The following is a 14,169-nucleotide window of genomic DNA, read 5'->3' on the forward strand; positions in this document are numbered from 1 at the left end:
CGTGATACTGAAAACTCTGACTTGGGCTCAACATACCTTGCCAACCCATTAATCTTGGTTTGTAGTACAGCCATCTTTTCCAAACAAACTGCTTCAGTGTCTGTAGCTTCAACTCGAACTGAACTGCTGCTGCCCACACTTGGTTCAGCAAAAGGGAAATGTCCCTCAGTCTGCTCTTTGGTTCCAGTCAAAAAGTTAAAAAAAAAAAATGTTCTGTGTCTTTCCTTAAACACTTTTCATCAACCTTGATGGAAAATGTCATGAGATGACAGAAAGATTTGAAGGAGAATTCATGTGAATGTTAGAAAAGACAACGGTGGTGATGCAGTCACAGTCTATCAACACCACAGTTGTGTTCTGAAAAACAGTTATGGTGTTGATAGACTCTGACTGCATCACCACCAGACTGTGTCAGTAGATGTTGGTGATGTGGGTTGGCTGTGGGTGGTCCATCACACTGAATGTTGCTGCCACGTGGAACTTTTGGACTTTTCTTAGTAAAGGATGGATCACTTTATTTTGTGTGAAAGGGAATATGAAAGGAAACAATGAAGTATGTCAAAAGGAGTCAAATGGAGGAGGGGCTTATCCTGTTGTGACATCACAACAGGTTGCAAATATGAACAGTTCAGCGGCAATTTCTGAAAGGAAAGACATGAGGGAATGGTATCTTATTTTGTGGATGTCTGAACACAGTGGGGACATTTAATTACGTTCAAAATCAACTTTTGATATTTTTTGGTGTTTGATTAATGATGAATATTTAATTCCATTCCCCTGAGGTACCCTACCAAAGGGAACAATAATGTTTTATCTTATCTTATCTTATCTTATCTTATCTTATCTTATCTTATCTTATCTTATCTTATCTTATCTTATAAACTTACACATTTTAAAAACTTTAGAGGCCTTTTTGCCATTGAAGCCAGCCTGTGCAATGATGTGCCTCTGGTGTTCAGCTGCTTATAGGATGGCCTAGCGTATCGTATGACTGTGACATACTGTAGCTCCAAGAAACATTATTTTTACTGGTAACCTAATGAGCTCAGCGAGATGCCTGCAGGAGGATGTTTCAAGTCATATCTAGTTTTGGAAAACATCCTACTTTTGATGAATAGCAAATAGATCATACTTCTACACATACATTGTTAGGAGAGCAAAAAACATAAGAATTGGGACACGCATGTATGTGTCTTTAGGTTTCATGCCTGTACCTATTACAAAGCCCAAGAAAGAAAAGAATAGAAACCAGGCCAAATGTATCTGATTCTTTATGTGAATGTGTATTTGGACACACACGCATGCAAGCGTGCAGTGACAATCCCTGAATAAACTCTTGATCTATTTAAAGTTCCCATTGTTTCTCTCTGGCAGCGTTCCACATTTTGTGCAGGGAAATGTTGATTTGCTTGTTAAGGTAATCACAACAAACACAGCAAATCTCTGGAGTTCATGTCCAAATGTATCATTTCTTTACTTTTTTGTTTTCATATCCGCTAGCAGAACTATCACAGCATCTGTGGTCTGGCGTTCTTGTGATCTTGTGACAGAGTTTGGAGCGTTTCTGTGACATTGGATGGGAACAGCCTGGTGCTCTTTGCCAAGTATTCAGTGGAATTTATGAAGACAGTGATTGTTGTGGGCGAGGTCCTCATCAACAATGGTGAGGAGTGTGTAGGCGTCTGCCTGCTAGTGACGTTGTCTAGTTTAGTTTTTGAGCTAGTGTTTCCAGAATGCACTTCCTGAACGTCGCATGTTGCGGATGCTACCACACAGAGTATATTATATATTAATAATATAATTTCCAAATTAAAAGTTGACTAGATGGAAAGTCATTTAATACCAGTCCATCCATTCAGGGGGGTCATGATCAAGTTTATTTGACTCTGACCTGATTCAGTCATTTAATATTAAGTATCTGCTGATACAGAGTTCCAATCCATTTTCCTAGATTATACACACTTCAAGTATTGTAAATTAGCTGTAGTACTAGATGCATCCCTGATGAGCATCTTATTGTTAAATACTGTAGCGACCAAAGGAGTCAGGCACTTTCATGTTGGCCAGCAGAGAGCTAGTAAAGTTTAGCTAGTACACTACGTTATATGAAACTAGGATCAACCTGTTTAGCGAATTTATGTCCCAGCAACACATACAACTACAGCCTTTGTGGCTCATAACATATATTTGTGTCAAGAAACAGCTTTGTCAGCACAGGACACCTAATCTATAAACTTTAGATCATTGATTAGTCAGTTGAAAATGCTTTTAAGATAATTATTTAAATTTACATTATCTGTGCCACCACAGACATGAAGAACGGATATTTTAAAAAATAGCCTTGATTGGGCCCAATCTAGATCTTCGGATCGGGACATCTCTACATCCAGAGGATTCTGAGTCAGCATGTTGTGATCTAATATTTATAGGAAATATTGCTGTCATTATATTATTCAATCTAAAACTGCTTTTCCCCCCTTTTTTTTAAATACGGAGGCCCTGAAAACAAATGCTGCTGACTTTCAACTAATTCACAGTACGAACAAAGTGTAACTTCATCCAACTTACAAAAAACTGGTCATCAACTTCAGTAACTTGCCTTCACGTGACAAAATTGACTCTCATCATGTGGTGTGTTCACATCGGAGAGCTTCGTCACTCTGTGTCACTCTCAGCCATACTCAGCAGCTTTATAAGCTGATTGTCTCTGTAATGCAGTCCTGCAGAAGTGTCTCAGTGTTACTGGGTAGAGCTGCAGACATGCACTGTGGCTGATTTGATCTTCAGGCACGTGTAATCTCACTATATTGGTTATTAACAGTAATTAATTTGTCAGCTGCGGCACTAATCTGTTACAAGCAGGTTAGAGTGGTTGCGTTGTAGCAGCCTTATGAATAGCATGAATATTCAATTCAATTCAATTCAGTTTTATTTGTACAGCGCATATTTACAGCAACAAGTCATCTCATAGCGCTTCACAAAGGCAGAGACAGAAACATCCAACAATCCAAAACATCTGGATTCCCTATAAGCTTCAGCAGTCCGCAAGCAGTCCGCAACAGTGGGAAGGAACCGAAAACCCCCACAGGGGAAAAAAAACCTCCGACAGAACCAGGCTCAGGGAGGGACGGCCATCTGCCTCAACCGGTTGTGTGGATGTAGAATGAATTCTAAAATTTAGTTTACAGTTAAACAAGTTATTAGAAGTTATTGTACTTTTGTAACAGGAGGCATCATGGTGGGGGCAGCAGGATGCAGAAAGGTGAGGCCAGCGGCTGTAGTTCAGGAGCTCCAGATCCAGAGACATCCACAGAGAGAGAACAGGCGCAGGAGAACCTCGGGGGGAGTCACAGAGTTGTGATCAGAGACTCAGCTGACTGTACATCAAGTAAAATCTAACAGTCAATAAACCCTGTTTTCTATTACTCTGTTTTTCCACCAGTTCTTTCAAACAGCATTAAACAGGGTCAAGATTTACACACCGCAAAAAGTGCATTTGAGCTGGACTTGAAGAAGCACTAGTTTAAATGACTTTCATTTATACTTCTGCTTTGGTGATGGCAGTTAGTTTTGTGGATTCTATCAACTTGGAATTACACTTCTGTCACCACATACCCTTAAACTAGGATTCAAGTTTTGACAAAAGTGCAAAAGCTAGATTTACTTCTTCTTTAGTGTGTGTCTGATGTCATGTCGTCTATGTTTTTCCCAAATTTTCAACTGCAACCATTTTTTGTTGTTTTTTTGTGTGTAACATTAAAGAAAAGGGGAAAAAACTGTAAGTTTATTGAGAAAATCCTGTTTTACAGTTTACGTTTGGACAAAGCGAATGCTTAAGTTGGAAAACTGAAAACTTCAGAAAACTGAAAAAAAGAAACCTTTTGATTTAATATGGACAAACTTTATTTGCGTTTTACTAATGTATGTATTTCAGTTCATTAAAATGTCCCCTGCTTTTGCCCTGATTCGGCTGGGTTAGACTCCAGCCTCCCTGTGACCCTAATGAGGATTAAGTGGTGTATAGATAATGGATGGAGAGCTGTTCCAACAATTCTCTTGTTTTAGTTTAGAAAATGTAATGGAAATAGGGTTGAGCATAGAGACACATAATGACAGAACAAAATCAATTTAAAAAAAAAAAAATAGGGTGGCTCAAAATCTGGCTGGGGTCGGGGTGGTAATGGTAACACATTCTTGTAGATCAAGTGATTTAAGTTTAAATCACTGGCAATGGTTTTAGAAGGGACAGTAAATGTGAAGGTTGAAATAATGTATTTTTTTTTTGTATGAAACAGAAAATAGCAAAAGGAAACCAAACAGTTTACCATTCAACAAAAAAACTAAACTGAAATGGGGTCAAGAGGACAACTTGGACCTCCTTCTCATTTGTCTGCACTTGTCTTAAATGAGTACTCCCTGAGAGCAGAAGCAGTGGCTGGACTGCAGGATTATGTCAATCTCAGTAGGAACTGTGGAAGTGGGTAATGTCTCCATGGGCTTCATATCGACTGGATATGCCAGTGCCTCAAGTGCCAACAGAGCAGCTCCTTCTAAAAGAAGCCCATCTTGCCCCTCAGCTCTGTGCTTTATTACATAAGTCCTGCTGTCCTATTTCCACCCACCCATCCTGTATGTACGCCACGGTGCACAATCTGGCAGTGCTGAGAATACTTTCAGTACACATATGACAAGTTACAGTACCTCACATCTGTATGCGGGCCCATAAATATTGGATTAGAATACATGTGCTTACTTTCAATTTTACTAATTGATGCAAGCATGCCAACTAGATGAGTTGAAAACCTGGCACCAGGTCCACTGCCTCAGGAACTACAGTAAGATAAATATTTCATATTGTTACACAACCTTCTCAATCAGCCAGTCAGCATAACCCAGTGCAATTGCTATTACTCAACTACATGAGGCGAGCAGGAATGCAGCAGCAGTTTTATTGTTATGGGCAGAGCACTTAACAGTGCCCCCTTTCCACAGCTTTATTGTTTTATCACGTCCCCAGAAATATTCGTTCAGGCCGGAGGGGGAAGGCACTTTAATTATCCGAGTACTGTGCACTGAGCATACAGAGCTTTAAGGACACCTGGTCTATTTCAGAGAAAGTGGAAAACATCATCCCCTGTGATTTTACTTATTAACTAAACTTTCATTTTAATCCTGAGGCTGAGATGAAGGTGATGAAGAGAAGATGAGGTAAAGATGGATTATTAAGACTTATGACAATATATTAAAAGACAGACATGTCAGAAAAATGCAATGTGCTAAAGGTTTGGCTGTGCTTTTTGTGGGCTAACAACATATAACACAATTAGCTATATCCAAATGCATGCAGTAAACACAAGAACAAACTACTATATACACAATAATGCCTTTATAATGGATAATATGCAACAAAGAAAAAGAAATGCACAAGAAACTGTAAGAGAGAACAAGTTTGATACGATGAAAAGGGCATTTTTGCTCTAAAACCTCAGGTTGTAGCAAATTTCAGAAACATACAGTGACTTTATTTATTTTATTTATTTATTTTTAGAGAATCTAGCCATGTGGTTCCCAAATTGTTTGCTTGTGATCCTGTAAAATGAAGTGATGTCTATAAGTGACCCCTTGTCATGAGTTGTATATGAAGAGGTCATTTGCAAAAATAGATAACTCCATTTTTGTAGATTTTCAGAACACTTTTTTGTTGTTTGATTTAGATACTATCAATCAAACTGAAGTTGAGTGGATTTGACTCAGTAGAAATCCATCCATCCAATATCTATACACCGCTTAATCCTCACTAAGGTCGCGGGGGGGCTGGAGCCTATCCCAGCCGACTTAGGGTGAAGGCAGGGGACACCCTGGACAGGTCGCCAGTCCATCGCAGGGCCACACTTGGCCACATAAAAGTGGGTTTTCTGAAGGTTTGGAAAGATGGAGTTATCTGTTTTTGCAAATGAACTCTTCATTTGTCAGTGGGCTCACACAAAGCAGAGGTGAAACTCTCCGATGGTTTTGGATGACCAGATGATGGAGTGATTTGGATACATACCACATGTGCTTAAATGCCCTCAGCAGTCCCTGGTTTGAACTACAGTCAGCCAGACTGTGCTGCAGTCCATTCTCCTGCTCTCCTTCCTGATATTTCCCATCTATCTCCTCTGCACTACATCTAAATATAGGCAAAATGCCGACCTATTTGCTTCACTAAACAATTCAATATGATGTACTACTACTACCAACATGCATCAGTATGTCAGCATGCTGCCACACTGATGCATGTCAAAACTGTATTTAAAAGGTGTAATTTGTCATGTTCACATGTTGACCTAACCTCTTCTGCAAATGTCCTCAGTAGTCTGCAAGACCTTCTTCATCTTTCAATTCTTGTGAAGACTTTTGATTCTCACAAGCGTAGAGCACATGCATCTCTCTGATTTACTGGTGATGAGTTTCAGAGAAGACACAGGCTTCGAGGTCTTTCGCATAATTTCCACCCAAGACAATAGAGACCCAGCAGAGCCTTGCCTGAATTAGCATGTACTCTCAGTGGCCTTATTGCACCGTCTTCCTGTCCAGAGCGGTGAGCAAGCAGTAACTCTGGAGGAAGGGCAGGAGATCGTGGGAACCGGCATGTCACCACAGCCTGGGCCACGTCCCAAAGAAAGCTCCTTCCCGAGAACAACATGACAAACTCTGCTAGCTGCAAAGGAGGGGGAAAGAAACCAAAGAGGAAACTGGAGAACAATGAAGAAATGGATGTGACACCACTGCTCGACTATAGGTCTGGGTGGGAACCCAAAAGTCTGTTGTACTGGAGTCAGAGCCAAGCTTTCTAAAACTCATTGACAAAAAACAAGTCCCAGTTCCCACAGTGACCTTTCCCACGCTGCTGCTCATATTGTATATTTATACTTCTCTTGTGGAACTGTTTCCCCTCCGACTTGTACGCTGCATGTTTGTCTTTTCTTATCTTTGTGGACGTGCTTTGGCTGTTGTTATTTTGAACTTGATCTCGGCTTTATCCAGGCCTCTCAACTGCAGGGATTTCTATGAAGTTGTCAGTATCTGAGTTGGCAACTTTTGCCGCAGCTGCAGAAAAAAAGCAAGAGAGCATGGAAGAGAAAGTCTGGCTTTTTAAAGAATTCTAATGTTACTTTTAGGTTAAATTTCATGTCCTTCTTAACAGGTTTATCAGACTTCCTTAATGGTATCAGGTTTGTTTTTAATTCCTGGTACTTCTACAAGTACTGAGCTCAACTGTTGCTCAAACACTTGTAAATCACATGAATGAGACATACTGTTTCATTGCATTTGTAGCAGTAAATAGTCTGCAACAAATGCACAGATTGCTCCTGTTTGACTTTGCTAAAAACTACAGTGCTTGGCTGTTTAATTAATTGAAACTTAAAAATAAAACTGCACACTTCTTACTTGTATGTGGTCTTTCAAACACGATCATGATTAGATGAAATACCAGAAATTCACATATATCAACACAGTACAAAACTGAACTTAGACTAATTCTGTATTTGGACATCCTTAATGAAACATAAAAGCAGTGACCAAGCAACCAGGAGAGCAGTAAGCTCCTTCATGAATGTAGAACCACTGTGACTGCAGAGTTTGACATCCTGCCAAACCGAGCAAGATGAGCCCTGGTCAAAAGGTAATGACTGCAGTCTATTCAGTGCTTTATATGGAGAGTGGCTCAAAGGAACCAGGTCACATGTGGCCTCAGAGTGAAGATGAGATTCAAATTTCTGTACAACAATGATGTAAAACAGAAAGAAAGACAATACTGCAGTGACTTCAGGACAAGTCTTTCAGTGTCCAGGTGAACCCCAGCCAGTTGTAAGACTTGAACCCTGTCACCTGAAATCTGTAAAGACACAGAACAAGACCATCTAAACAATAGAGGCTCACAATCCAGGCTGACCGAGCTGGAAAGGCTCAAAGGAGAAGTTCTCTTCTTAAAGCTATTCTGTAACCAAGAGGAACATGGTCTACAGGTTCTTTAACAAAAGACCTTTTCTGTAAATATGCAAACCTGTTATAAAGTCAACCTTATGTCTGAGAAATATAATAAAAATGATTTTGAACCGTTAACACAGTGTGCTTTGAAACAAATGTAATGCTGGCTGTTTTTTCATTAACATATGACATCAGGGAAAGTTGTCAATTAGTGTATTCATAAGTCCAAAAAAGGGGCTGCAAGGTGGCACAGTTGGTAGTGCTGCTGCCTCGCAGCAAGAAGGTCACCAGTTCATGCCCTGGTGAGGACACCCGAGATCTTTCTGCGTGGAATTTAAAGGTCCCCCCCAGCAACAAGGAATCCCCCCCAGGTCCCCCGCCTCCCCCCAAAAAGTCCGAAAACGTGTTGAGGTTAGTTGGTGATTCTAAATTGTTCGTAGATGTGAATACGAGTGTGCTTGGTTGTCTGTCTCTAAGTGTAGCCCTATGATAGACTTGTGACCTGTCCAGGGTGTCCCCTGCCTTCGCCCTGATTCGGCTGGGATAGGCTCCAGCCCCCCGCAGCCCTAGTGAGGATTAAGCGGTGTATAGATAATGGATGGATGGATAAGTCCGAAAAGTATTCATACGAAACATAGTGTTAAAACCTCACTGCCAGTGTATTTAATTTGCTTTCTGCTAAAACATCCAATGACTGCAGCGTTGTTAAACTTTTTCTGGTTATGTGTAGGTAAAAAGCCATCACTTGGTCAGGTCATAGAAAGATTATGGTCTGAAAAACTCCACAGTGCCTAATCAGCATTTGACCAAAATGCTTGTTTCCCGAACCTTGCCTGAAGTGCATTTTTTGCCAAAACTACAGGATGCAAATCCCAAAGGTGGTGGATAGAGTCTGGTGCTCTGTGCACCCACCATCTACCCTGACCAACCCCCTGCAACTGCAGTGTGGTATATGTAAAAGTAGCACTTCATTTACTCAAAATTTGCATTAAAAAAAAAAGCAGGCAATGTCTGTTAGCACAACAGAACCAGGAAAAAGCAATTATAATTTCTGGGTCACAATATTATTGATGGGCTGCAAGGTGGCTTGGTGGTTAGCACTGTTGCCTTGCAGTGAGAAGGTCGTGGTGAGGACACCCGGGATCTTTCTGCGTGGAGTTTGTATGTTTCCCCCGTGCAGCGTGGGTTTTCTTCGGGCTTCCTCCCACAGGGTCCAAAACATGTTGAGGTTAATTGGTGATTCTAAATTGTTGTCTGTCTCTATGTGATAGACTGGCGACCTGTCCAGGGTGTCCCCTGCCTTCGCCCTAAGTCGGCTGGGATAGGCTCTAGCTCCTCCGCAGCCCTAGTGAGGATTAAGGGGTGTATCGATAATGGATGGATGATTGGATGGAAGTTTTTATTTAACAATACAGGTTTGTAAGGGATTCGAAAGGAAAAGAGACATTAATTCAGATGATAATCGATAACTACCTGAAAATCCTACACACATTATGGCCTGATAAAGTTCTTCAAAAAGAACTATTTGGCAATTTACATATGAGAAATAAAATAAAATGAAATAAAAGTTCATTTAAGAAAAGTTTGTTGTTTGTTTTGAGTTGTGTTTCCGGTCACAGGGTGAATGCAAGTTAAATGCTCATAGTTCTTTTTGCTCTAATTTAGGTCTCCACCATCTCTTGCGAAATATATGTAACTTGCGAAAGTTGCTAAACACTTCACTACAATATGGTATATTAGCATTCATCTGAAGTAGCTTGTCAAATCTAATACTTTAAGTATAATATGCACATGCTTTTCTCTACCACCTCCTGTCTTCTTCAGCTGATAGATATGTGGAGCTGAGGGAAGTTTCAGGGAACAGAGTTGGGCTTTCTCATAACACATAATCACCTGACCTGTGGTTTAGACAAAAATATTGATTGGTGCAGCTTTACGCTAACAAGTAAACATATGCAGACGGATGAAAGAGTCTAAACACGTTCTGAAAATCATGTTATGTTGCGTATATTATTATGTTAAGTGCAAAACGCTGAGAGGCTTTTGGTTCTAAACCAACTAAGTGAATTATATTCTTGGGCAATTCGACATATTAAATTGTAGCAGGTACAACTATCTATATCGATCTTTTTTTTTTTTTTTTTGCTGCTTCCAAACTTTGAGAGAGAGGAGGCAAACATTGGTGGATGGCAGGAGGGCAGGATGTGGACGTTTGGTCCTCCACACTTCTTGTTGTGATTCTCTCCAGTGTTCTTTTAATCTCTTTGACAAAGCCTCTTGCAGGAAGCTATGCCAGATATGTCCGGCCTGTCATGACTTTTCCAGCAAGGCCTGTAAGTGAAGAATAACACAGTTTCACCGGACAATCCCCAATCGCCACAAACAAGGCCAAACCGAACAACAGAGGGTTTAACCAAGACCACGGTTGTGCCGACTCCAGGGAATTCTTTCCATATTTTGCTTTTGGTGAGTCATTCGATGCCTGAGTGAATCTGGGCAAAACAAGGGCTGCAGGGCACGGATCTGCTTTCTGCATGTCTTCAAAAATAGCTTTTCTTGGCTGGATTGTTGACATTCAATTTTTTTAAAAAAAAAAGCATCACAAAGAACATATATCACAAAGACAGAAAATAAATATTGTGCCTTGAAGGGCAGACAAGAGTTGTTTTTGTATTGCTTTGAATTCCTCACATTCTTAAATCAAAGCAGAAGGGGACAGTATAATTTTATATTATAGTGAGATAATCCTTCTAAATGATACTCCACTCATAGCTTTTCCACACTCCTCTGTAATTACAGAACTTCATACTAAACCACATCTGAAAATACAGATGGACTTTTGTGGCAGTGGGAGATCTTTGCAGTCAGGGTGTGTACCTGCAGTATTACAGGATCATGGAGAATGTTAAACAGTCAAATCATATTTAATGTCTGAATCAGATGTTCGCGTACATTTATTGAACTTGTTTTTGTTTTGTAGAAGTCTGTACCAATCATTTAGAAGTGATGGATTGCGCTTGTATATGAACTGAAACCTGGCTGCCTTTTGGAAAATACACTTTCTTTCAGAGTTAGATGAGAAAATCTAAATAGGAAGATGCAACCTGCAGACATTTAACCAGCATGCCCTATTTTTACACTTAAAAATTAAATGCAAAACAATGATAAAAACACAAAAAATTACCACAAAAATCTACAAAGCCACTATATAGACACCTAATAAAACTACAAGAAAAAAAAATCACAACGAGATGAAAAATGGCCTCAAAGAGACCAAAGATTACCCAAAAGGCGGCAATGAGGGACAAAATGACAACAAATACAATGTGTTAATCAGTTTTGTACTGAATAAATAAAGAAACCATAGGGTTTTGGTTAATTTTCTTATTCCAGTGTTCTCCCAAATCAGAATTTAGGACTTTAAAAAAAAAAAAAAATAAATAAATAATGTCAGGTCCTTAAGTAGTCACATATCAGGGCAAACCATAGTGGTTACAACAGATTCGAGTCAGGCTTAAGTCTGGTTTAAGTCAACAGCTCTACCAATAACTTTGTGTGTATAAATTTGTTGGAATAATCCCAGAAGCAAATACACGGCAAGCAGATGAGTTTTTCATGCCACTTCCATTTCCAGCCAAGGATGAAAATAACAGATGAGCATAAAACTCTGAGCTCAGGATTGTTCCCTCACCCAGCCCTGCTCATATGGCCTCAACATGTTTCCTGACACTGCTTCTAAAAATGTCTACAAGGGAATAAATGATATCATCTTACACTAATATCAGTTCTTTGCAGGGATGTTGTTTGGCAGAGGGTGACCCTGAATGTTTAGGGGAGGTCGCAGCGGATGAAGATAGCTGTAACTTACTGTCAATGTTTTTGTTTGATGCTGTGAGAGTTTGTATTTTATAGACAGAGCTGATGCTTGAATCACATTTTCCCATTGGGCTGGGATGATATTTAGTTTCCACTACGCGAGTATGGTGACCAATAGATTTAGTGATAACAACAATACCATGATACCTATAGAATTTATTTTTTAAAAGCTTGTCTTTTGGGGGCAGGTAGAGTGTCTTGTTTTCCCCCTGTAAGATATTGTGTGGTATTAGCAACCACATTTGCTTTTTATGTTTTATGGCAACTTGCGTTAAGGTGCAATACCACCACCTAGCATGTTGAAGCGTCAACAAGACAGTTACTGGCTCTGGATTATTTGCAATATTATCATACTTCGTTATTAACTTAATATCAGTATTTCTTCCTTCCTTTTTTTTTTTTTTTTTTAAATATTACAGTTATTGTCAGTACCTGTACATCATGACACCTGTACTTGCTCCTAAACTCTAACAGCAAACAAAAGCTTTTCATGCACCGCCAATGTACATTATTGACCTGTTTCTGCACATCACTCTTCCACTGTCTTCATGCTGATTCAAGGTGGAACAAAAAATCTGAACTGATTCCTCTATTATCCTTTGCCATCTGAATGCCAAACAGCTGAATAGTCAGGATAATTCATTCACTATTAATTATGACTCAGATAACAACAATTATACAGGCGGTACACACTGTACAGACTCGACAATGAGGCGGACCTGAACCTGTCTGCAACGTGTTTGTTTGAACATGTTTGAAGCTCCAGAAGGGAGTGGTTTTGCCATAAGATGATCAGGAAGAATCAGACAATCACAGGAAGGTGTCCACTTTTTATTCTGCCCATGCTGTCCTGGTGCAGTGAGCTCTCAAGTAGCAGAATGAGCCTGACACAAATCGCACTCATTCCTTTTCTTTCCCCAGAGATATTGCGCAATATGTGTGGCACAAACAAGTGGAAAGCTATTCAAGCTATTTTATGTCAGGAATAGACAGGGAACCACAGAAATGCACAGTTCCTCATTTTACTGCACTAAAATCACTTGTGAAACCAGAAACATGCAGGGCCTCTGTGGTGCCGTGGAGCTGATATCGCCGATGTGAGGGAGCCCTCTGCAGGTCAGACCGACATGGTGAAAAAAAAGTCTGTTTTGTTGTGTACATTGTGTCCTTTGTAAATAAAGTCGTTCCGATGTAAGGGTCATGAGGTTTTCTTTGTAGTTGTATCAGTGTGACAGTGTATTTAACTCACACACACTCATATCTGATCCCTCTTGAATGAATTTTTTTTGTGCTCAGCTGCAGTCTTTTTAAACACTGATGGATTTCCATCAGACTAAAACAAAAGTGTTCCTTATACACAAGAGCATGAGGTGAAACGGCAAGATTAGAGGGTCAATCATTTGCAGACACAACAGAAGGTGAAATGGGATTATGAGAATGGATGGTTGGTATGTATGACAAAATAATTTAAACTCAAAGGTGCTTGTTATTTTTTAACCTTCCAGACTGTGAGTCGTGGTTTTTTATCAGCAAATGTGAGTGAGGATTGTGATTACCCCAGTTTAGTAAGATGGATGTTGTCTTTAGTAGATTCTTGATTGCTCTCCTGACAGCCTCCCTACCTTCTGGTCAATGAGCTTGGGCCTCATCTCAGTGGATTCGGACTGGTTTTGGTAGCTGGTGATGATGACATGTGGTTGCTCTTCTTTATTAAACTGAGTTGATCCTTTATGCAACTCTAGTGTGACTGTTGCAATCAGGCTAATAATGCATGCAGAGATTATTCAATTTCTTTACTTATTTGAAATTTAGAAGTTTGAAGTTTCATTTAGTTAAAAAGTGCATGAGGACAGACAACTTTGCCCTCCATCAGTACATATCTGCTCCATCTGGATGAAGCTGGCAGGTTATGGGGCATCTTGAGCGTTGCTACAGACCGTTTGTGTAGTCACTCGTACATGCAGGTCTGTCTTGTGCTTGCATTTTCTGCTTCTGCAGAAGTCCAACTAGCTCATGAGGACATTTCAACAGCCGACGCCCAGTCAGAATAGGCAGCAATTAAACCTTACTGTGTAATTCTGTGAACTCCTTTTTATTCGTTGGCCTACAGTGGCTACACTCATGAGACAGATTTATCATCAGTTTCCTACTGTATTCCTACTGTAATAGCGCACCAGGATAACAGCACTAGCAGTATGGCAGTAAACAGCACCCCTAGTGCTCAGAAGAATTGTCCTCCAGGGTGCAAATGGATACAAGCAAGACCTACTGAGTGGTTTGTTCTCTGTATAAATACATCAATACCCATCCATTATCTATACA

The 14,169-nt window shown here is 40.0% G+C and overlaps 1 protein-coding gene across 1 annotated transcript in view; it reads right to left on the reverse strand.

The window, feature by feature from the left end:
* The window catches only part of ppib (peptidylprolyl isomerase B (cyclophilin B)), a 29,045-nt gene that overhangs the window by 9,797 nt on the left and 5,079 nt on the right, over nucleotides 1-14,169 (reverse strand). Inside the window, exon 5 of the mRNA XM_008291722.1 lies at nucleotides 6,542-6,643. Within this exon, the coding sequence (XP_008289944.1) occupies nucleotides 6,542-6,643 (102 nt within the window). The remainder of the gene's footprint in view (nucleotides 1-6,541; nucleotides 6,644-14,169) is intronic.

The sequence above is a fragment of the Stegastes partitus genome, unplaced genomic scaffold (genome assembly GCF_000690725.1).
Source record: "Stegastes partitus isolate 25-593 unplaced genomic scaffold, Stegastes_partitus-1.0.2 Scaffold17, whole genome shotgun sequence".
Classification (NCBI taxonomy): Eukaryota; Metazoa; Chordata; class Actinopteri; family Pomacentridae; genus Stegastes; species Stegastes partitus.